General features: G+C 39.7%; 1 protein-coding gene across 4 annotated transcripts in view; it reads right to left on the bottom strand.

The window, feature by feature from the left end:
• The window catches only part of iqsec1b (IQ motif and Sec7 domain ArfGEF 1b), a 332046-nt gene that overhangs the window by 207695 nt on the left and 97992 nt on the right, over window positions 1-26359 (bottom strand). For 3 of the 4 annotated variants that reach the window (XM_084726876.1, XM_084726885.1, XM_084726926.1), the window contains one exon: window positions 11540-11647. The exons of the other annotated variant lie outside the window; for it this stretch is intronic. In XM_084726876.1, the coding sequence (XP_084583002.1) occupies window positions 11540-11647 (108 nt within the window). The remainder of the gene's footprint in view (window positions 1-11539; window positions 11648-26359) is intronic. 4 annotated transcript variants of the gene reach the window in all.

Raw genomic sequence — 26359 nt, 5'->3', positions numbered from 1 at the left:
TTTAACACAGTTAAAATAGAATTACTGTTGTATGCTTCTGCCAGCCTGTCAAGTTGCAGTTTACATCCAATATTTCTGCCCAGATTGATATAATGTATGTAGGAAGACTATAAAAGGTTTTATGTGGAACTTACAACTGAAGGAATTTAATAAAAGTTATGGGCACTCATTCTGACTATTTTCAAATTTATATGTGCAATATTTAAATTAAATACAAAAAAAAACAATGGTACCTGAATTGTCCTAAAAGTGTTTAAAATATACATACATTATAAAAATGCTGATCACACAGAAATTGACACTTTTATATTGTTACTTTTTGCACAGTTGGAGATGTATCTTGGTTGCTTGGCAACTATCACTGTCTCTGTCAATAAAACTTCACAAGTGGTCTTGATTTACAATTTCCCAACATTAAAATACAAATAATGAATTAATTGACTTGATTTAAAAAAAGAAGTAGGGGAGACCAAGGACAGTTGCAACACTTTTTTTGGTCTCAGCACCTATAATTCACTGTATTTTTGTGTTAAAGCTCTCAAACTAAGACAAAAAGAACTCTTACTTACTACAAATAGCATATGAAAAATAACTTTTTTGGTTTTATTTTAGTACTTGTCTACAGCCTTTTCCCATAGACTTTTGTGATGGTTCTAGGTGCAAATTTGTCATTATTTCTGTTGAAATAACATGTTTATCATCTTTGAATCAGATCACTGATGGTTATTATCCTACTGAAAAATACTGCTGTGAATATATGCAGACATTATGGTTTATTACAGGCAATGACATGCATATTAATATATAAATAGATTTTACAACATTTACATTTTGGTGTTATTTCATTTTTATAAAAACAAACTAACAGAATAAATGCATTAATTTCTTAAGCCTCTTATTTATCATATAATAGAGTTTGGAAGTCAAAGGTCAAAATGACGACTTATGACCATTCTGGTAGCTATGGAATTAAAAATTCTACTACAGTTTTGAGTTTTTTGTTTTTTTTTTCTAAGAATGTAAACCTTTTATTCCTGTGTATTTAAAGGGAGGAACTAAAGGTTTATTGAAATTTGCACATTCTTTACTTTTCTGGGTCAGAGGTAATAAAGATGACGAAGCCCAGTTCAAAGATTTTAAGGACACCTGGAAAAAAAGGACATCATCAGCAAATAAGGGAAATATTATGCTTATTTTTACTGATATAATACTTGGAGACAACCTAATGGACTGTACCAGTGACTCCAGTGATAAAATAAATAATATTGGTGAGATTGGATCTCCTTGATGACTGCATCTACTTATTTCAAAGGGAGGAGACCATGTTGCCTCTGACTACACTGGCTGAAGGGTTCGTATAAATTGTTTTTACCATTTTGATCAAATTTGACCCTGAGCCCATACGTTTCAGCACAGACCATGGTAAAAGGCCTTTTCTGTGTGAAGTGACAATATACAAAATATGTATGCTAACACTCACATAAGTTATCAGCTGATGGGCGCTGAAACAATTTTCATGGGATAAGAAGAACTCCCCGTGACAAGTTAATTAAGTTTGACATATAAAATCAGTGGAGTTGTTGCTCAGATTAGAAAACTGTGTTGTACCTCAAAACCCATAAGTACTGTAGGGAGCAATAAGAAAAAGACAGTGGTAAACAAAGCACACATAATATGCTCAGTGAAGGCCACCCACTCAGGTGAAAGAGAATGTATTTGTGCCGACGCCTGCTTGTGTTCAAATGAATGCAACTGGGGCAGAGTATTCACGGAAATCTATAAATATTCCCCCGGCTCCTATGACAGGCATTGTGGTTATTTATAAATCCCCCATCCAGCTGAATGTGCCGAATGCTGCGTCACAATCCCAAACAATCACACAGATGCGAGGAACGATCCGTAACTTTTTTCTTTTTTTTTTTTTTTACTCCCAGCTCCGGCTTCACGTTAGAAAATTGAACATGATTTTAATTACAAACAAAACAATAGCTGCCTGCGAGACGGAAAGGAGACAGTTGCTCCGTAATCAGGAGCGGCGGGTGCCGAGACAACTAAAATCCCGAGTCACTCTCTGTTATTTCGAACGACTTCAATACAATCCGAGAGCAGGCCGGTAATGACAACTGTTTTTTTTTTTTTTTTTTAAATGCAGGGATGACAACTGTTGGTGCAGCAGAGATAGAGAAAGTACAGAATGGAAACATAAGCCACTGACAAGTTTAATGATGTAGGGCTACGATTTGGGAGGGGACGGATACATCAGTGAGCCAGTCGACATCAAAGTGTGCCGAGATGAAATGAAGGCACAGTCGACTGAGTGGTGTGAGGCTAACTTTGCCCCTGCACAGCCTGCATGCTGATCACACACACTGCCACTCCCATCCCACTTCAGAGGCAAAGCAGTGCTGCCATTTGTCAAGGGTATCGTGGGTTGAGTAAACCAGCCACTCACTATGCATCTCAGCACAAAATAATACCAACATGAGCCAGGGGCAAATTAATATTTTGTTGCATCAGGCAGTCCGTGGACTGAATTAAGCAAGTTTGGACTGACAGGAGGATTTTTTGTCTCGAAACAGACACATGGAAAAGCCCTGAAAGGCAAGGTGAAAAACTGCTGATTATTTCGCAGTTTGTCCTGATAGAGTCAGAAACTGACAGTGCACTGTTTTTTTCACCTTGTCTTTTAAGAGTTTAGCTTGGAAGTAATTCAAATGGCTTACTCCCTATTGAACATAGCCTGAAACGGTTGCAAAGTCATGCAAAACTAAATTTAAAGAATAATAATCATCAGGGACACTTGTCCAAAACTATGCATATTTTCCAATCTTATAAAAGATATCTCAGACCTGGTTTCGAATGCACATATAATAGCATCGATATCCATAGAGACTGGAAAACAATAAGCAGTTAATCTCCCTTTCCTTCCCTCCTCAAAACTTTTTACAGCGAGCCAGAGAATAACAGCAGAATGAACAGATGAGACAATTTAATTTCACCGCCGAGGTCCTAATTGCAAAAGACCGACAACTGCATGAGAGGTTGCTGTTGTGAGTACCTGGGGCAACGCCACAGAGGTGGTCAGACTTCATTAAACATGCATAGCTTAGTCCACAAGTCAGCAAAGAGAGAGACAAAGGAACAAATTAGCATCTTTGCTTTCATAAGCCGACAACACTACAGAGACACCCAGAGACGCAGATGTTGGCGGTAAGGCCATGGGCAGATACACGAGGTTAACAACAACACATGGCTGATGAACATGTTGGACAAAGAGCTTTGCAAGCTGAGGAAGGAAGTTTTAGCACAGGGATTCAACTTTGCAGAGCCCAACTCAGTTCTTAGAAACCAAAAACCAGAGACCAGAGTCTCTCTATTAGGGAGTGTTCAGGCTGACTGTTGCCCGATATCAGACTGAATTGTCAGCACAATACACTTTATTTCCATCTTCATTCTGACGTTGCCTCCACTCTAACCGATTTCCTCGGGGGACGGGGGGATTCGGTTTTCCCTAACCAAGCATGAAAGACCCTGAATCTAACAGATCTAACATCAATTTAAGTTGACACTGGTGGGTTGTCATGCCAACAAACTTTGCTTTTGCCCCTACAGTCTATGGTTTTATGAGAAAGTGAGTGTGTGAGGAGCGATTCCATTACTTTAATAAGCCACAAAGTGTGTAGATAACCTGTCCCTGTAATGTTACAACTGCGTCTTCATGTTTTCGTCACAGCAAAGTTTATCAAGACCATGAAAAGGTAATTAGTTAGCAGTGATGAGTTAGCCTTAAGACAATTAAAATAGTATAAAGCAAGCAGCCTCCAAAATACGGTTTGGAGCTGGAATCAATGTGTAGGGTAACATACACCTTTAGATGACTGACTGTGGCGCTTATTGTTCATTTTTTACTTGAGAAACCACTGTTCCATGTCACAATGCCAGACCAGAGAATCAATCAACTTGGTCAAAGTCAAAGGTCTCGACACAGGTGAGGCTGACAGCATTTTGGAATGGGTCTAATTCTCCTTGAGTCTCTTTGGATCAGGTCTCTCTTTTTGCAGTCATCCATGATGGACCAGTGAAGATCTCTAATCTGAACGGATCCCAGTGGTTGATCAGCTGCCACATAATCAGTCATCCAGCAGAACCACATCGACTAAGGAAGCTCTGTCCAGCACCTGAACCATTTGAAGCCACCCCCCAACACGCAGAGGAAGATGGATGGACCTTGTGGCAACTTGTATTGATTAAGACTGATTAACCTGCCAATATCACCACCATGCCAGAATACAATGGGATGTGTACCACTGTGATGAATATCACCCTTCTTAGTGATGCAAAGGCACCAGAATGCTTCAGAGTGCTTGTTGGATCGTCCAGCAGCATCTGAAACCCCCTCCATCCACATCAAACTTTGTTGTGCATTCTTATTATTATCTTATATTTGTAACATCCTGAAAACAACAATCCAACAAAGATTAATTGGCCAAGTGTCTATTAAGCTTTATTTTGTGTGCACACCCAGCACAACTCCATTAATATCTCCATGAAGAGAATATCCAAAAGGGTGTGTCATTATCCCATGTTTGGGCTATTCATCTCATCTCACTGCAGTCTATGATTGCTGGCTTTTCTACCCACCTTTGAGTGTTGCCAGTCCATACAGGTATAAACACTTTTACCTTAAGGTGTGGTCAGATTACACTTTATCTTGAGTAGTTCTGTTCAAGCATATCCTGGCCCTAATACCTGTAAACCCCTTGAGAACATCACAAATTAATACAAGAAGTAACAGGATGTCCAAGAGACAAAAAGGCGAGGGTTGGGGGTAGTGTGCGATAGTAGAAATGTGTCCATTGGTAGAGATCTGGCAGTAGGTCTACTATTTCTTCTGTGGGAGCTATCCTTAGTGTCTCTGCTATATATTCAGGGCAGACTATGAGGCAAACCAGGGCTGGATTCTCACATGGTTTTGCAAATCCAGCTGCCTCGTAAGGTAATGTGATTTGGGCAACAGCAAGACTGCTTACCACGTTATCATGTGCCATGAGAGCAACGTCTGTCGTGTGGATATGGTTTGGAGGGTTAGTTTTGAGTCTTCTGTTTTTAAGTCTACTAAGAAGAAGACAATCAAATGTGGTGAAATACAGTACGGCATGGTTATCAGTGTGCCAACTTGGCAACTTTGATGCCAGGTTTAGTGACTTTTCAGACACTTTTTGTGACTTCATTTTCAAAAAGCGAATATTAACAAATTTAGCAAATTACTCTGCAAATAGTGTAGGGAGCACTTTCTCTCTCTTTCCCTCTCTAGCTTATTGCAAATACTTGTGTGATGATGTCATCGTTATGCACATGAGCTCCTGACATCACTAGATGACATTTAGCAACTTTTGGAGCCAGCACTAGCCATTTTTATTGGAAAACTTTTAACTAAACTTTTTTACTAGTTTGTGATTAGCTGGCTAAAGATTTCTCTATCTACGTTTTCCATAGCTTAAGGTGATCGCTTCTTTGCTTGTTACAACCAACACAAGCTTAATGCAAATACTTGTCTGATGATATCATCAATATGCAAATAAGCACCTGACTTTGTGCAACAAATGCAATAGTTGCATTTTGCTATAAGCAAAATTGCATATAATGAGGGGACGCCTTTAGCGTAGTTGGTAGTTTGCAGCCCATGTACAGCGGCAGGGATCAGTCTTCAGCAGTGGCCATGGGTCCCACATTTCCTGTTTATTTAATGCTGTTCTGTCGATAAAAAATACTAAAAATCCCTCCAAACTCTTGAAAAAACATACCAAAAAATTAACTTAATATCTGCAGAGGTGCCAGAGACACAGACAATACAGCTACAAAATGTAAAAGTTGACCACTATCCTTGCAAGTCTGCCAAGTAACACTAGACATCAAATACAAAGGTTTGGGGACTCTGTTTGCAGGTTTCAATATATCAACATGGAAGCTGATGACAGTGTAGTATGTGGTGGTGATATCAGCAGTGCAGACAGTAAGAGAGCTCACCAGACAGACAGAAAAGAATGAAACTTAACCCAGACCAGGTGTGCTCTTTGTTGAATCTGTGCTTGAAGCCAAGATACTTCAAGTAAAAGGAGAAACATGACAGCACCGCAGGTTCATTGGTGTCCACATGGCAATGTGGACAACAGGGTGTACACATGGATGAAACCCTAGAGGGGCTTCATCAAACTGTCTTTTCTGGACTGTGCAGACTGAAAAACAAAGAAATGAACTTTACAGGGAAGTCATTTACACAGATTACTAGCTGCTTTCTGATTCACACCATCCAATGGAGCGCAAACTGGAAGTAATCTGGACACCAACGGGCAGAGACCATATCGACATACAAAGGCAAAGGACACCCACACTAACATCAGGTATTGGAAGATACTGAAAGCCTGCAGTTACCCTCACTGAGCTCTCATTAAAAAGCAAAAAGATCCAAGAGAGAACACCACATCAAAAGAAAAAGCAGACCACAATGAAAAATGAACTTCCCATATGTGGCCAGAATTTCTGTATTTATAGAATTTCTGTAGAGCTAAAACTTTTTTTTTTTCCAAACTGAAAATGACTGTTTTTCCAAGCCTGCCAACACACTGAGACAGAGCCTGGTTTATCTGAGGAACCACGCTGGTAAACATTACTGAAGAGATGCACACCTCTATATTAGTGAGTCAAAACAGCACGTCCACAAACAGACCGCTAACAGTTCACACAATTTACACTCTTTTACAAAAAATAATACATGTACAGTTTTAAAGATTCAGACATTTAAACATGTGGACGATCTGACAAAGTTACTGTAAACTACCTCAAGGTATCTCAATATGACCAAACTATAGTTGAGGCTCAATGTTCATGAAATTCTTTTCAAAATTTTGATATTAACAATTGGAATAATGACTACATGTGATGTGACGAACCCAGTGAGAATATGTAACAAATTATGCAGTTCCCCTCAGCTCTATAAAGCGTTTTAGTTTCTTTTAGCTTATTGTTTTGGCTTTAGGTCCCATAACTTTACTGTTTTGACTAGTTTCATGGCTCTTATCAACCTTGGTTCTAACAGCAGCAGTTTTCAGGAAAAAACCCATAACACACATTATGCTCAAGGAGGCAGACTAATTTCGCATCTAGTAGGGATGTTCCTAACGACTAATTCCCCTGTCAATTAAACAGAAATTAACATTTTACACTAGTCGACTAGTCTAAAAGTAAAAAAAAACTTAATCATAGAACTATCACTAGCAGCCTGCTTTCCTTGGAGGTTAACGTCCACATGCTTGTGCTGAATGTGGGTTACACATTGCAGTTTATTCTTACACAGCCTACATACAACCTTATTTTCAGTTTTAAGATCAAAATACTACCACAAGATGTCATCTTTGTCCCACTTTCTACCTCGCTGATTTAACTTCTGGGCATTAGCATAAGGGGAGGGGTTTTGAGAGGGGGCGCTGCCACCTGCTGGGGCTGCAGTGGGTGGCTGTGTCAAATCTTAGACACAACAGTTAATCACCGCCGTACAATTCTAAAATATTTGTTGGTTGGTTTCACAACAAGTATTTCTAGTTCTGACTAGCAATGGTAGCAATGTTTAAACATCTCAACAACAAATCAAGCATATTCCTCGCATCTAGCTGGTGCAGCTAGTGGAGAATTTAACAGCAAAAGTGGCCACAAATATCAGTTCCAAATGAAAGCTAGTGTTTCTCTGTTTGTTGGTGGTGTAAATCAGCAGCTGTTTACCGGCATACTAGCAACTGTATAACAACTAAAATAATATGCATTAATAATAATACATTAATTATAAGTTTTGTTTTACCTTCAACTTCATAGAGGCCAAAATGCTTCCATATGCTATCTTTTAATCCAGAGAGTGCCTGCCAGATTGTTTCCATCTGCAGTTGCTTACGTTCAGCAAAAAGTCAAACTCAAGAAATGTTAAAATTTCCAATGATTGACTCTTCTGCATCAATCATGAGAGATTATAAAGTTTGGAAGTCAAAATAACCACTTATAGCCATTCTAGGAGTTATGGATTTCTGGTACTCCTAGTTTTAATCTGCATGGTATGTGAACTCATTCGGCAAGGCCTTGAATTTAACAGATGTTAATTTTTGTTAAAGTTCTTCACTCCAGCTTTAATGTGAATTCTCATTTTCTACCTTCCACTGAAATGCTGTGAAAAAAAACCCTGAAGTCTATGCTCTGTGTGATGTCACAGTTTGAATCATCAGAACTCCTTTCATAAAAATTGACTTAAGTGAACTAAGCAATGCAATAATGTTTAGCAAAGAGCAGGATCACCATGAACCTACACGTACAAGAGCAGAAAAGTCCAAAAGAGGAGAGTTTTCTTATCTCTCGCTGTTACCTTTTCCTGCCGCTGACACCTTTAATCTCATATCTGCCAAATATAAAAGCCCGATGATCTGCCTCTAAAGCTGCCTCACTGTACGGCGGCATATTGCTTCACAGTGTGATTTTACCCGCAGCAATGTGTCACTTCCTCCGTGCCTCTCGGGGGTTTAACATAATTGCATTCGTTATCCAATCTACACACCTACACTCCTATTGTAAGTTCCAGCTTGACCCAAACGTCATTCAGAACACAAGTCCCTGGGCGACTGTAATTGATGTGCACTTGTTCTTCATGTTCTTCGGCGAATACTTGCTAATAGAGCGGGACAGCTCAAGACCTCACTGTAATCACAAGTGTTTAGCACTCATTCGTCGTACTCTCTTCATCTCCACGGCTAATTAGAATCAATAAACATGGTGAACAAACAAGACTCATTAGGGCTTTCACTGGCGTCCTCCTCCCCGGGCAAAAGCCTATAGGGTGAGATTTTTGCGCCCGCCCCCCCACTTCACAAACCTGCTTTTAGAATTGCTCTACAGCTCAGTGCTGGATACTTGATAGATATAGTGAGCACGGCATCAAGAATAAAAATCCTTTGAAATTGCCATGAAGCTTTTGAAGCCCATGTCCCACTGCTCAACGCTCTCAGGGTTTTCATCTCTCCCCATCTCTCCTCATTTGCCGAGGAGCTCTCAGGGCCTCGCTGAGCAGCTGTAATGAACTCCAAGGAAAAGCATCCACAGAGAGGAGGACTGCATGGACAGGCAGGCAGGCAGGCAGGCAGGCAGGCAGGCAGGCAGGGTGCTACTGCACTGTGTGTGCCGCAAGGTGCTTCATGCAAACACACCACTCGCAGTGAATGCTTAAAAAAATAAGGCTTCCAAAAGAGCTCTTCCTCATTGACTGAGGTTCTGTTTGACCTTTTGTGCAGAAAGGGTCCATCACGTGTTCCTTGTAAAGGTTCCATTAAGAATTCTTTTCATTCTTTTTGGAAAAAAAGAGTTCTTCAAGGATTGTTGAAATGTTGTTGAAATACTGAGTACTATACTGACACTGGTAACTCAAACATAGATAGTTAAAATTATGGATGACCACAATAACAATATACAGGAATCAATATCAGTATGGTTCTTTGTAGAACCCTCAGAGGACAGGTGAAACCCTTGTAATATAAAAGGATTCTCTCTAGAAAGCCCTGGGTAGGTTCTACATGAAACTTTTTGAATATAAATGGGTTTCTGGTAGAATTCTTAGGGTTAGGTTCTAGATGAAACCCATGGAATACAAAAGGGTTCTCCATAGAACTCCATGGGTGGGTTCTAGATTAAACCTTTCGAATATAAAACAGTTCTTGGTAGATCCATGTTCTTCTTAGCATCCTCAGAGGGTGGAAAGATTCTGGATAGAGCCCCCAGAGAAGGTTCTTGGTAGAAACCCCAGGATAGATTTGAGATGAAACCCTTGGAATATAAAAAGGTTGTTGGTAGAGCCCCTTGGGTTGGTTCTAGATGAAACCCATGTAATATAAAAAGGTTCCCCATAGAGCCCCCTGAGTGGGCTCTGGATGAAACCTTTGGTATATAAAGGCTCTCTTGGTAGAACCACACGGGTGGGTTCTAAATGAAACTTTTAGAATATAAAAGGGTTCTCTGTAGAGCCTTCTTCTTGTTAACACCTTAAGAAGGTTGTAAGAGTCAGGACTAGGTAGAAACCTCTGAGGGGGTTCCAGGTGGAATCAATCTAAAAAGTTCTTCCAGGAACCAAAAAGGTTATCCTATACACTTTTAGAAATAGGAGAACACCTCTTGGCACAAGCCCATTATGGCTGTAATGAGCACCCCATTTCTAAAAGTGTATAGGATAACCTTTCTGGTTCCTGGTAGAGCCATTTATAAAGGTTCCACTTGGAAACCTTTCAAAAGGTTCTTCCTAGAACCCAACAGAAGGGGTTACACATACAACCATCTGCGAAAGGTTTCATCCAGAACCTTCTCCAGGGGTTTTATCCAGAATGTTTTCTTACAAGAACAAGGTTCTTCCAGTAACTCTTATATTGCAGGGGTTTCATCTTGAACCCACTCAAGGTGTTCACCAGAGAACCTGTTTTGTGATTGACACCCTCTTATGTTTTCACACCTACAACCATCTGTGAAAGGTTTCACCCAGAACCCCATATCAGAGGTTCTACAGAGAACCCTTCTTTGGTGTAATGGTTGCGCCCAGAGCCCTGTCTGGGGGTTCTATCCAGAACTAAGTCACCCTCTCAGTGCTAAGATAAAATTAATCCAGATGGTTCTACCAAGAACACTTTTATATTACAAAGGGTTTTATTTAGAACCCACCCAGGAGGTTCTACCAAGATATATTATGGTACAAAGGATGCTTGATGAAAGAGCTTTTCAAGGATTTCAACAACCCTTGAAGAACTTTTTCTTCCAAAGTGCTCTTTGGATGAAAAGCGTTCTTAATGGAACCCTTGGTCTTACAAAGAATGCTTGACAAACCTTTTCTTCAAAAAAGGGTTCTGCGGGAGCAAATAGTTCAGAGTAGAACTTCAGCCTGTTTGGAACCCTCCCTTCTAAGAGTGTTGGGATATGCTGAAGTGGTTTATTTCTTCATTTCTATTAATCTACAAAGTTGTGTAGCAGTGCAACAAAGGTTTCTTACTCGCTTTCATAGAACCCTTCAACTCTTTCAGCACTCGTGAATTAATCCTGAAGATAGCGAGAATATAAAGCCAGCGATGTGTCATCACAGGGGTCTGTTCTGCCAGCTATATCCCAGAAAGTAGTCCGTACCCCTGCCGCGCTTCTACTTCATGTGTGTGGTTGCGATGGGTGTTGTTCATTTTCTATCTGAGTGGATTTGGAGGCTGAGGAGGCCACCCACCAGCTTGTACACAGCGGGAGGTGGAAGTCTTCACGAGGAAACGGAAAAAAGACTGACAAACAAAGAAACAGTCAACAGCAGCATGGGGAATGGAAGGGTCAGAAATTAGATGTTTGGTTCAGGCTGATAAACAGTGATACTGTAAACTAGCACCAGGACAGAAAACGGGTTGCAATGAAATAGACTGTCAGGAAATGGGCTTAGAGAGTTGTGGTCTGATGAAAAGAAGGTGACTACAATAAAAACCCTGAGATTTACCCAAAAGATGCAGACTTCCATTTGCGACAGGGGTAACTTCTTCTACACGGAGGGGCAATAAGGTTTAGCGGAATCTCTGAGACTTCTATGGGCAATGAGGCGTGTCGCCTGCAACATAAAAAGAGAGAAGCACAGTGAAGTGGTTCATAATGCACATTTCATCAAGCTCAAGAAAATGAAATTCAAAAACATTCAGCAGGTGATGCATGGACGGAGGCACGGTTCTGTTCAGGCGCCGTCCTGGATGCGAGAGGAGGAGGCCCGTCAGCACGCTAACTCCCGCTGAGCTGAAGGTTGCATTTGGCAGAAAGAGAGATTACTTCTGTCCACTGCCCGCAGCATTTTAATGCCTTCAAATCAGGGCCGGGAACTCTCATATATGCATTATCGCAACGGGCTGAATCAGCACACAGAGCTCAGTGCCAGGTAGCAGAAAGAGGGAGGAGGGGGAGGAGGGAAGAGGAGGAGTGAGGAGGAGGAGTGAGGAGCAGGAGATTAGACATGATCAGAATGTACCGGGCTGAGTGTAATGTGAGACGACAACAGGGGGCTGTGGAGAACAGATATGAACAGGAAGGAAGCACAAGACAAGAGGAAGCAGATTAGAATTACTTTGTGTTATCTGACTTGTTAGCGTAATGACCTTCCTGCTTCGAATCTCTCAAGTTCCAGAACAGGAATTGCCAACAATACAGTGTTGTCATATTTCAGCAGATAAATTACAATATTGCAGATAAGACAGAAACAAACAAATAAAGGCTGTCTAAACATCATCAGCTAACATTTTGCCATCGCTGTACACCTGAGTAAACTCAATCTCACACATCATTTTGAATCACTAGATACATGTATGTATATGTTCTCTGCAAGGGAGGAGATTGTTATCGCACTCGTGCAACATTTCTTCAACTGTCTTGGTTTAATTTCATGGTAGGGTTGAGCTCTACCACTGTAGCATCATGATTAGAAAGCCTTTGCATTTAGAGTTGGCATAAGGTAGGAGTTGTTGGTCAAGTTCAGTTTTTGACATTTTGAAGACAAAATGAAAAGAAGCCGTTGTTGTGGGTCATTGCCCTACATCACCATGTCCTGTTTAATATTTTCTTACCAAACTTGTCCATTTAGAAGAACCTTGGATGCTTAGTTATGAGACTTTATCAGCTTATCTGCTATGGGACAGCTTTCATGATACAATCAAAAATGGACGCCGCCCCCCAATAATGATATCATCTTCCAACTCAGTGTTTCACTATGGACATGGCCATATGCCAGTAGACATGGCCCAACCCTATTTCAGCCAAAGAAAAATAACTCACGCAACCCACTGTGCGCTACCTGTCAAATAGACAAGGTTAGTATTTGGCTGGTGGTGCTGTCTTTAGAGCCAAATATTTTTAAAGGAGATGGTGGAGACCAAAACTGAGCAAAAACAAAAGAGTATTTTGCTGTTTTAGGTGGCCAGAAACACCAGCTCCAGTTAATGTGGTTCAAGTGTGGTTACGGCTTGTTTTTTATAACATGGTCTTTGTGAAAAATCTATTTTGATTGTCTGCAAGGTGTCCATAAACTCTGTGTCACACAATAAACAGTTACGTAATAATACTGTACGTACATGAGGGCCAAGATGTAACAGTCTTCAGCATATGAGATTTTAAGCAATGAAACGAAGGGAGGTAAAGACCCTCATTACAGGAAGTTGGAAAAAAATTGCATCAAGAGGGCAAAGCCCAGGCTACTACAGAGTCAACACTGCAAAAATACTCTGCATGACATGCAAAACAACCTTGACAGCACAAGTAGCATTCATCCATCACATCCACAGCAGCAGCACCTGACACATTTTATGACACGTCAGTCAATCAAACAATGCCAGCATCACGTGTACTGTAGACAGCACCAGTGCGTGTCTTCCCAGTGATGACAATATCCAATATCACTGCCACAAGACATTACAAAATCGAGACAACTGAAGGAATGACATCGACAATGTTAGAAGATAATAAAGCAGCCAAAGATGTTAAAGTGCCCATGAACAGGCTAATTGAACACCTACTGCTTTTGTGTTTCTGTAAAAATGGGCAGCTATGGATTCAGGACTGAGGTGTTTTTTTTTCTGGTTTGGCTCCCAGCATCCTAGGGCTGAGTCATGGCTAATCAAGCTAACAGTAGTTAGCTAATTTTACTCTAACGTCATCTTCCTATTAGGAAACTCCCCAAACTGTTTTCCCAGGTTTTCCCCAGTGCAATACATGTGTAATAAAAAAAACACTTAGACATCTATTTTGACTTCTGACATTAAGTTAAACTGCCTCTTTGTTTTGATGCTGGATACTTTAACATCAGAGAAACAGCGTTCACAAGAGTTAATGTTGTTAGCTAGCATTTATTGATGCAAACTTTTCTGGAATATTTTTAACAAATGATGCTTTTAAAAAGTGATGGGGACGAGTCGGCAATTTCAAAAAGTGGTGGAAATGTCACTGGTGTCCCCAGTGTCAATGGACCTATGTTCTTAGGTCTGTGTGTAAAGTATAGAGCTAGAATCAGGAGATGGTTAGCCTAGCTTAGCATAGAAAGTGGAACAAAATGCCTGCCAACACATCTTAAACTGAATTATTTATACTGATTGTATGTGTTAAAGTGCAAAGAGAAATGCATAAAGCTGACAATTTACATAGAGACACAATTTCTTAACCTACAAAGCCATGTGTAGTAAACAGACCAAATACAAAGCAGATCTGGCTAAATCCAAATATGGAGGTTAAGCTAGGTACCTAGCATGCTGATCATAGTTTGTTACTCAAGTTGCCTCGGACCGCTGAGAATCATTTTTTTCTACGAAGCTCTGTCAAGTTCTGATACTAAATGATGTGGCATCTTTACTGGCAGGACAACGGTGTTCGTCAGTGCTGATTTATATTTGTACTGTTGTACTGATTTACCACTTCTGTGGTCTATTGTGGTCTTCAAGTCACTTTGTACATCCAACCATCCACCCCAACCTACTTCCAATGAGAGCTGTGGCAGTATGTCAATGTACCTTTGTCTTTGCTTCTGAGAGTATAAAGTCCCGAGGAACAATGAGGAGGAAGGTTACGCCAAAAAAACTTGAACATGTTCTGGATCAAAAAGCAAATTAAAGGCAAAAATCAAGACAAAAGATCCTCAATCTGCACTGATAGCTCCCAGCAAATTTAATAGAGCAACGTTTCAATCTAACAGAAATTAGACATTACCTTGACACCTTGATGTTCATCAGGCTTTGTCAAATCCAATGACAATGCCTGACAAAGAATTAGACTGAAATGTTGCTCAAATAAAATTGCCGGGAGCTACCGGTACAGTGTGTGGAAGGGCTGAAGGATATGGTTGGGGAAAAGAAACATTCTTTTGACAAATTTTAGTGGAAATGAATTTAATTTTCACTGAAAAAAAAAGCCTAAAAATGATAATGATGTGTTTTTTTCTGGGTTCTTTACTAAATGAGCATGTTCCCTCATATCTGGAGAAATAATTTTTTGGCCAAAGAATCTCTGCAGCACCACAACGCTTTATTTAAAATGGTATGTTGTGACACATTTTACCTTTATTAAAATTGCAACTTCTGCAATGTGGATATTGCACTTGGCTTTATTGCGATAATATTTCAAATTAAAGCTGCAAGCAGCATTGGACGCACCACCGCGCCCATCGGGGTGTGCTGCAACCACGACCATGTTGCCAGACACTGGTGTATGAGGAGTTGAATTTTCATGCCCATTAGACACTGCAGGAAGGAAATCAATGTCACTTCCTGTCTCCACTAGGTGGCACTATGACTGTAACTCCTGATTGTCATGTAGATGTGTTCAGGGTGGGACTCTTATCAAACCTGTTAAGTTTGGGGCAGATGGTACCATTTACAGCAAAGTTATAGCAATTTCATGTTTCATAGCAAGACATAAAAATTCGACGCCACGCCACAGCCACACCCTTCATCAAGCACCAAATCTTTTCATAAATTTTAATCACAAATTAATCTAGATGGCACACACCAATTTTGAAGTCGTTATGGTGAATTCTGTAGGAGGAGTTAAAATACAACGCATGGAAATCATCAAAATTGACCACGAAATTCAAAATGGCCGACTGGTATGTTTAGGCAGTGGGTCAGAGGGACTCTTTTTGTGTCTCAGTAAGATAAATGTCTGTACTGACTTTTGTGCGTATTGGTGAAGCGTGCCGTGGGGGCCGCTGTTTAATGGGTGTGACCAAACAATCTGGCCACTATATCATACAGAATTTTTCACCATCAACCACTTTTAGCCCCTCAAAACTGTGACTGAAGAGGGAGGAAAAGAAAAAGAAGAAAAAATAAAACAATAATATGAGAAAATCCAATAGGGTCCTTGCACCGTTCAGTGCTAACGCCCTAATAAGTGTTCTGCCCAGGTCAGTGTGTGGATCTTTTGTCTGATTCTCGCCCTCAATATACAGTCGCTACTTTGCATTAATAACTTATACATTCATTTAAGCATTAGAATAAATGACCAATGCTGTCATTTCCAAGAGCAGAGTCAACTTTTTGTCGGCTCTGTTTGTGATTGATGCTATACTGTATAAGTAAGTTCAAATCATCCCAAGAGAGGGGAGCAAAGTCCAGGCACACCTTTACTGGACAAACAGAGCACAAGTCACCACAAGCAGCAGTGAGGGAGCTTCAGGACAGGGGACATTGGGGTGAACGAAGGACTGGCTGTAAATAAACCACCTATACATCTCCTCCTGGTGCCTAATTGCTACAGCTGGCTGAGTAATGGAAGAAACAGCAACTTGTCATTGAATCAGCCCCAAGTGAGGACTGATGCCGACTGGTACACTGGATAATGTGTTGGTCGACTTTGGTCCGCTCTCTGCTGCTCAGCTGACCAAGGCCAGTCTCACTGTACATCATCATATGCAGCAAACATATTCCTTGGAAAATGTTTTCAGCCTTTCCTATTCTCACAGTGAAATGTTCTGCACTCTTCCTGTAAAAAAAGTGAGCCCTTGCAAAGTCGTTCTCCACAAATTGATTCTTTTTTTTAAGCTTGTTCTTTTCTAATAGCAGCAACAACAGCGCCTGTGTCTGATACTGTAGATGCACAGGCATCAAAACAATCACACAGAGCGACAGAACATTTTCTGCCGTCATCAGAGGAGCCCCGCAAGCAGTGGCGCCACTGCAAAACTGAAAACCAGATGCTCACATCTGTCTGGGACTTTACAGCTTGTTGTCTGAGAATTAAGGGGCGTTTAAGTCCGTCTTGATGAACTCGTAAGCCATCAAGGTGGACAGTCGAGGGAGCGTTAACTTCAAGAGGGTCAGTTAAAGTCTGATATAAAAAGGAGCATTAAAGAGATGGCTGTGATTAGCCTGAGATAAAGAACAGGACAGGACTGTATGTGAAGAATAACAACGACGGCTCAGCCTCGAAGGGATGATGACTTTGGAGAGGAAGACTGTGGGTTTAATGATCACACACTCTTGCCAACAAGCACTGGCACTTTGGCCAACCCCTCCAAGAGGCTCCAGTTATTTTCAGTTATTTTGACTTTTTGCAATTTGGGAGAATAGTACAGGCCAAAAGCGGGATAATGTTTTTTGTATTACCACACCGCATTTTTTGTATTAAAAGAGAATATATTGTGGAAGGTTTTCCCTGTTTGAATCTTTCATGAAAGAACTGCTCCAGAGTGTTCTCTTTTTATATGATAATCTGCACCATTTTCATCCCTGCCAGGCTGGAGGGGATCATATAATCGCTTCCGTAAGTATGTGAGTGAGTTGTCCAGAGCTAATCTTGAATATTACTGGACCGATCAGCCTAATATTCTTTGTGCACATTCATGACTATGTGTTGAAGGACCTCTGTGAGTTAGAATTCTTGAAAAACTTTTTAAAATGACTTTTATGCCTGTATGTTTTTTATGGCCAGAGGCATTATGGTTTTAGGTCCTGCCATTTTTGTGAATGGCATATTTCAAAAACGCTTCGAAGGAATTTCTTCAAACTTGACACAAATGTTCACTTCAACTTGAGAGAAACTGATTAGATCTTAGCGGTCAAAGGTCAAAGGTTACGTTGGCCTCATTTAACACATTTTTGGCCATAACTCAAGATTTCATTAACTAATATGGCAAAATTACACACAAATATCTGATAGGATAAAATGATATTTTATATCCAAAAGGTCAAAGGTCAACTTCACTGTGACATCATGATGTTCAGCTGAGTTCTCTGTCCTCCTCTGTAAAAAGTGAAGACAGCATGTTTCTAAAATTACTCACTTGAATCACACATGTATAGCGAGATCTTCTAATTTGCCAAAAAAAAAAAAAAAAATACACTTAATACTTTTCCTTCAAAGTTAAAGGTCAATATAGTGGTAAGTTTCATATTAAATTCCTTCAAAGTCTTCACTTCAGACATTATATGAGTCTGGACAGACATGGATGTGAACTGTCACTTGACTGGTTGGTGGAGACAAACAACTGAAGCAGTAATTCTATTTTTTGACTGCTCTGTTTTATACAACCATTGACAGATGACTTCTCACCAGCCACTAGAGGCCACAAGTGATCAACAACTGCTTCAGTTTGAAATCTTTTCCCAGCTCGGGACAATGTATGTGGGGGATCATGTTAATGTTGGCAGAACTTTGCAAATCTCTGCTGGTTGCATCTGGCAGTTGTGGTGGCATTGCAGTAGGTGCTTCACCATCGGTTGCCTGGAGGGGATCTGCACTCTACTGAGTGACCTCTTCTAGTTAAATGAATTTTTTGGTGACTACTTTCCATTGATGAGTGACAGGACACAACCATCATAATGTGGTTGTCATGAGAACTGTAGATCAACTGCACTGACATGTCACTCACATGTGTCTTGTCGATCACTTGAATGAACTTATTAACAGGACGGAACACTCCAATAAAGTGGTTACCAGCAGGAAGTTCATGGCAGCCATGGCCGCTGTGCCCTCTCAGTTTGGCCTCATGCCCCTCAAAATGATCTGCCCTGCAGTCACAATGGCCTTGTTGCCCCACTGACACAACCCCAGCTGATTTCTCCTCTGTCTGTTTCCTGTCAATGCAGTTTTTTGACACCATTGTCTTTTGCTGAGATACTGAACTCTTACTGGACAACATCAAGTGAATCATTGTGGACATAACCAATGATGTTTTCTATTTTGAGCTCAGTATGTACTGCTGGAATACTGGACTTTTTATGACAATATTCTGACACAAATCAAGCTCCGGCCAACCAGGAGACTGAATTAAACTCATTCTAATGTGTCAATGCACAAAAGCTGTGATTGAGTCACAGCACTGAACTCCTGAGAATAGAAGGTTGACTGAGATGAGGTAAGAACGTTTGATAAATAAGCAAACAGATAAGAAAAGTAACCATAGTCAGGCTGGGTCACTTGAGCAGCCCATTATATAAAAACAAGAGCGAGAGATGCGTCATCGACCCACTTTGATTATGCACCAGCCCACATTCTCCTCCTCAAGATCCTCAATATCAGCTCCGTTGTTACTCAAGGCTGTTTGGCTCTGGCGGCTGCCTTTTGTTCAAACACGTTCAACTTTCAATAAAGTCAACGCGCTCATCGGTGTTGCTTTTTGTGAACTGACCGATGACAGCCTGAATGGGGTGGGACGTTACAGATGGTGACGTGCTATGGTAAACTTTTGAAAAAAATTCACTCATTTTTATGCATGGATGTTTATGATTATTGACAAGTTTGTACTTAGCATTAACAAGTTAAAAGAAATGAGAATAAAACCTATTTGATGGCCTTGCTGCCCTGGAATGTGGCCTTTGTGCCCTCAAAAACATTCTGCAACATGAATGTAGCTAAAGTATTGAGAAATAAACAAACAAACAAAAAAATCATCTGTTATATATAAATATCAGCAATGTTTAATCTTTGATTTACATTTCTTGATTTTGTATTATTGATTTGTGTCAATCAATGAGCATGAAGTTTCTTTTCAAAATAAATATTAACATGAACAAAAATACTAAGTATAAGAAGTAATAATAAAATAAGTAATAACTTTTTTTAATTGACACCATCAACACCATGAAGATGATTAAAGGTTAAATGTGTAACATTTAGGAGGAGCAATAGGCAGTAATGGAATATAGTATTAATGTAAATGCTTTATTAAGCGTATAATCACCTGAAAATAACAATAATATTGCTTTTGTTGCCTTCAAATGAGCCCTTTATATCTACGTAGGCCATGAGGCCACCAGGTTGCACAGCTGTGTTTCGAAAGTCTTCCAGTTAGGACAAACTGTATGTGCTCTACACACTTGGTAGGAAACTGATTCAAATCTGCCAACAACACATCTCATGGAAAGACCAAAACCAACAATTTGTTAGTCCGTCTCTCAATACTTCCTGATTTCCTTACCAGGTCTGCAGCATTCAAGTCTATTTTTTTCTGCTTAAGATGTGCATTGAATCAGCTTCATTAAAAATGGCTCAGTAATTTCCTAAAACAGCTGGAGACTGGAGTGCTGCAAAACAATGCAGCTCTATGACACAGAGGAAGAAGATACATCAGGCTCTGGATACACACACAGTACTCGTTAGGTGGATCAATTAATTAACAAATACATACACATACGCATTAATTAATTAATTAATCATTATCTATGCACCCTCATGCTGATTGAAGGTCAGGTTTAGATTTTCAGTCCACTAAACACTGCTGGAGTTCCACAGGAAAACAGTGGAAGTGAATGGTAACCAGTTTTCAAATGTAAAAAAGCCCCGATATGCCAAGTTGACTTTTCACTGTAGATCCTTCATGTGCGCGTGCACACCGTCTGAACTGGGTGTGTGTGGTGTGAAAGAGTGCAAGTGCAAGTGAATGGCATGCTGGGGCTTTAGGAGACTTAGATTACACCAGGCAAGCAGTATGGAGGCATTTTCTGTTTTATTTTAGTTGTTTTTTTTCTCATTTGAAAACTAATCACCATTCACTTCAATTGTTTGTGAGATTCTGCAGCACTGTTTTCTGTGAAAGTCCAGCAGTGTTTTATTGGCTAAAAACTAAACCCGATCGTCAGTCGATACGAGGGTGAGTAGATAACGATTGCATTTTCATTTTCATTTGGGTGAACTATCCCTTTAAACGGTCTATCACTTTAAGTACAGTTCTAAGAAATGAAGAAATTCAATTCAGTGGAAGCTTTTGCAAAACAGTAAACAGCTATTCAGTAAAATAGTGCAGCTGCTGCTGCAGCAATGGGTTTACTGTAGTTTAATAATAAAAGGCATGTTTAAGTGTATTCAGGATTTCCAGGAACAATAAAAAATAAACTCATGTTTCGCCCTCCTGTGTCTCTGTGGGTTAACTAGAGGGGCAAAGCTGTTTTCCATCAAACAAAACACTAACAGCAGTATCCCTCCTATATTCCTGGTTTATTATAGATTCTCAGAATGAGCGAATGAATTAATTTCACTTTTACCTTTAGCCTACATTACTTTTGACAATAATTCAGGTTTTAAGGTTGTTTGAGAGCGGCATGAAATGAGACATCATGAATCTCCTGAAATGAACCGGCGGTGGTGTTAACCACAACAGCTACTCTTTAATTAACTGCTCATCTAAATTGCAGCACATTCAAATTACAGCCACTTTTACATCAGTGCAGTAATCAGGGGCCATCAACAGACACACCGAGTGACAAATACTGGAACACACCAAGACCCAAAGAGCACACTGCATGTGCTTTTAACACACAGGGACAGTTCACGCCAAAATCAAAAAATGGCCTGTAGTGCTGTTTATCCATCTAGATTTTTTTTATGTGAGTTGCAGAGTTTTGGAGATATCAGCTGTAGAGATGTCTGCCTTCTCTCTGATATAATGGAACTAAATGTCACATGGCATGGGGCGCTCAAAGCACCAAAAACCACATTTAAGAGATTCCAAACCAGCGTCTCTTTCCAAAAATCATGACCCGGTTACTCAAATTAATCCACAGACCTTGTTGTGAGCAGTTTCATGTAGGAACTACTTTCTTTGTTGTAGAAAAGAAAGTAGGTCTGCAACATTCTAAAGTAGTTCCAGTATATTCTACTGCTGAAAGAAAATAGTTCCTACATAAAACTGCCCACCACAAGGTCCGTGGATTATCTTTAGTAACCGGGTCAAGATTTTTGGAAAGAGACACTTTGGAATTTTTGGTGCTTTGAGCACCACAAGCTGACTGCTGTTTAGGTGAATGATATTGGAGAGAAGGCAGACATCTCTGCAGCTGATATCTTGGTAACACTTTACAATAAAGGACCATTAATTAACATAAGTTCATGGTGTAAGAGGTATTAATAAGGCTTAATTAATAGTTAGCTAATGTGTCTAATAATAATTTACTAATGGTGTTCATGTTAACTACAGTATTAGGTCAAAGTTAACAAATATCTCTTTTTAATATTTATTAAGGGTTTACATGTTAATTTGGGTATATAACTAATATTAGTTTATGGTTGAAAAAAATGTTAATTAACATGTATGTCATGCTAAGCTATTTCATTAAGAAAAAATGTTTATTTAACGGTAATAATTGTCCACTTATGTGTCCACTCTGCCACTTGTCACTAGTTTTTGGAGGATGAGATCAGTGGACACAATCCATGTCTACATGTAGAAGTTTGCTTGCTCCTTTATTTTCATTTAAATGTTCATTCATTTATAGCCTGACCTATAATTTATTGTGCATATTATATAAGCATTACTTGACTATAATTAGCCATTTATTAATGCTGAATAAAAATGATTTAACCATAATACCCTTATTGTAAATACACCTCCTAAATGCATACAGGTGCCCAATAAACATTACTTAACCATAATTATCGATGTATTAATGCTTATTAATGTTGATTAATGGACTCTCACTGTAACATGTAACTGATATCTCAAAAATTCTGCAACTCACACCAAAAAGAAAAAAATCTAGATGGCGAAACAGCACTACAGGCCAGGGGAAGACTATGTATTACTATAAGAAGCCTTTGATCATTAATATGTATTTAGTAGCATTAAAGAATCAGTATTCAAACTATAGGCAGTTCTCAACATCAAAATGTTTGTCAGTGAATAATTTTTAAGGGATTCTATGTGTCATCTCAACTGATGGATAAAACAACTACAACAACCAAGCAGCCCTGGAAAACGTGAACGCTAAACCCTCAAACTCATTACATTGTGGTGCAGCTTGCGATGGGAAGACCCTGCCTGCGTAAAATGTAAATCTAACAGCAGCGTGCCATATGGATAAACGTGCCCCAAGGACAAACGGGTTGTGCTCTTTTGCGACCCAGAGCTGCCAGTAATAATCTCTCATCCATGGAGGTTAAGTGCTGGATGGAGATTTCCCACTGCCTGCCACATAAGCCTCCTGTTATCACCGGAGTGCAGGTTCTCTGCTTACATAATGCCAATCTCTAAACACTCCGGCTCGCAAAACTTCTAAACTGTCAGAGGGCTGGCAAAGTGGTTTCAAGGACTAATTGAGCTTAATAATGGTGCTTATGATGGAAAACACACACGGAGCCATAGTCTGTACACACACACTGCGCCTGCTGAGGGTTTAGGAGATGCTCACTGCTACAGTTAATACATGTTCTCACAATAATAATGAGCTTACGTTTAGTGTTGTTAAGTAAAACAGAAGTACTGTCAGTGTTAAGTACTTGACACAAAAAGTATTCAGCTAGAATTAAGAGTACCTATTAAAAAACTGCATAAGAGCAAAACTTTTAATAACTCTCAGTAACAGTAAAATGGTTAATATTATCACTGCCTGTGCAAAATAATTTTATTTATGGGTCATTTCACTCTTTGCACAATGCACAACATCAATATGTCACTCAAGTTTGTTCTCATAGTGATTGTGCAACATGTGCAATACCTACTTACTATGTGTAATGTGTAAACTCAACCGTAGAGCCTATTTACTGTTTATATTTTATTGCAAACAATATTTATATTTCCTCTTGTTTATATTAGTATTTTTAATATTTCCTCTTGTTTATATTGCTCCCCATTTTTAATACATATATATGTGATTGTGTTTGTATTGCTCCTGTTTTTCAATATATTTCATTGTTTTAAATTGTTCCTATTTTTAATATTTCCTCTTGTTTATATTGCTCCCCATTTTTTAATACATATATATTTCATTGTGTTAAATCATTCCTATTTTTAATATTTTCTCTTTTTTATTTTGCTTCTTTTTTATATTTGATTGTCTTCATATTGTTCCGAAATTTTATATTTCCTATTGCTTATATTGCTCCTATTTTTAATATTTTATTGTTCATATTGTTCCTATTTTTTCATATATTTCATTGTGTTTACAATGCTGCTATTATTATTTTTTATTGAAGCTCTTTCTATTTTGCTGTCCACTTTGCTGCTGTTAACACTGGAAATTTTCCCCATTGTGGCACTAATAAAGGAATATTTTATTTTATCATCAGGGGGGCCCATACAGCATCCATTTCAGCATGCCAAAGTGTGTGCTTGATCCACTGATCCATTGCCACATTTTGACTTGGCGTGAAAAGTACACACGTGTATGTATGACGGGGGAGTACCAACAGGGTGCAATAATGATGGGCGTACTAGTGTACTATAAAGAGCGAGAAAGTCCATAGAGAAGAGGCTGAGGTGGAAGGATCGGTCAAACACGCGACTTTCACCCAGGAGACCGGGGTTGACTTCTTGTGTGACACCAAAGATCACCGTTGATTTTGTTAAAGAAGTGGGACGGTTGCTTCCCTAAATCTAACCACTGTTGCCTGGACCTGTCCAAGCTGTGACCGCCACAAGAAATGTTTCAAGCTTCATGTCAAAGTCTAAATGGACATTACTTGATCACAAAATGAGAACCTCTTTACTTTTCATGCCTTGGCGAGGCAAAATATGACGCTTGCCTTGATCACATTAGCAGACAAACACTAGGCTAGAATGCGGCTAAATTTCTAACTCAGTTTAAATTTAATACCAACCAACACAAGCTATAACCCAATGCTATTTTGTAGTCCTACTTACTTTAATACAAGTTTGATTAAAACAGAGTAAAATAAAATTCCAAAGAGGTCAATACTAAATACATAAATAATTCTCAAATATCATAAGAATAAATTGTGGGAAATGTTTCTTACAAAAGTCTGTTTTTATTTCATATTGGAATTTTCCCCAACAACACTTTTATTTCATTGTGTCATATTTCATTCTGTAATGTGTTTTCATGACAGTGGCACTGCCAACTGTAAACCGTCTGATGTTTCAGCCAATCACCCGCCCCCGTTATAAAAGCTAATTAACTGTTGCCAGATTTAGCTGGTTAGCTCCTGGTATCTACAACAATACAAAGATAATTCTCAATCAATTATCCACTGCAGCTGCTGCTGTAAATAAACAAACAGTTCCTTCATTTATATATTATGATTTTTTTTTATTATTGAACACTTTGGGATTCCATAAAATCCCATCTAGATCCCTGCAGCATTAAATAGCTTTTCCTAAAGCCCACGGTCCTGTGGCGTTCCTGCACGGCTCTTCCCAGAGATCGCCCGTCAATCAAGCAGCGACATGTTTGGATTTCCTGTCAGATGGAATGTGTGTAAACCACCGTCTTCTCTTTGTGGTTGCTGAATCGCTGTTTTCTCACATCACTTACAGACAGGGAGCAGCACAATGGACATGTACTTAAATGCCATGGATCAATATTCTGCATTGTAATGCAATGTAATGTCTCTGGAGTGTACGCAAACAAATATGTGGTTGTTTCTCTGTATGTTAGTGCAGTATTTAATGGAGGAAATCTATAATGTATTTACTGTAATAAATCAAGAACACGTGCCAAGTTGGAATACTGGCTTCACTTGACATGAATGCTGCAGCTGCAGTGTCCCCCTTTTGAACTGTCCATTCTGGACTGGAATAACTGTTTTGTATGTCCTTTTCACTTTAATTAGAGTTCAAATTAATGCCAGATTTTAGCCGAATTAGTAAGGGACTGTTTATGCATTGTGCAAAACCATTAGTAGTCTCATAGAATGCATAGATGTTTATATCTGTGTAAATTGAGCAAAATGTGAATGGAGATTGGCAGGCAGGCCACTGAAATCATCATCCAGGGTAAGGGGCTTAACTTTACACTGACAGAAGCTGATCAACTTATAGTGGAGGACTCATTCTTGCTTGTTATTGTAAATTTAGAGGGTTGCGCGCACCCTGCACTTCTACAAAACTTGTGCAACCTGACTGTCTCTGCCGTGTCTGGGGAGGAGTGGGTGGGGAAACAACTAGCTTCAACCATGCATTGTATATGAAACAGGACTGAAACCTATTTCTGCATGCAGAATTGCTACATATTTCTCCTTTAATGCTTAGCCTCATACTTTGCAGTTATAGGACAGTAGACACATGTTAAAAATGACATGTCCTGCCTCATATTTCAGGCTCAGGAGCTGTGAACACAGTGTGTGTCAGTGAGTTTCAGGCTCATGTATCAGTGTAGCCAAACTGACTGTGCACAAAAACAATCATCTGCATTTGGTTTCCTGAGGGAAGGAGGGAGGTGGGGGTGGGGGGGTCAGGTTTCAGGGGGTGATGGTGTTGGTGAGGAGTCAATACCGTACACTCCCTCTCTTAATCAGCACAGTACACCAAGGTCAGTCCATCTGGAAACACAGCCCTGCGCCGCTGCACCGCGCCATCCACCATCCATCAGGGCTCAGTGCGGAGCAGACGAGGAAGAGATAA

The sequence above is a fragment of the Lutjanus erythropterus genome, chromosome 2 (genome assembly GCF_056507025.1).
Source record: "Lutjanus erythropterus isolate fLutEry1 chromosome 2, fLutEry1.hap2, whole genome shotgun sequence".
In the NCBI taxonomy this organism is placed as follows: Eukaryota; Metazoa; Chordata; class Actinopteri; order Lutjaniformes; family Lutjanidae; genus Lutjanus; species Lutjanus erythropterus.
Note: the sequence above shows the minus strand (reverse complement) of the source record. Positions and strands in the feature narration are given on the sequence as shown.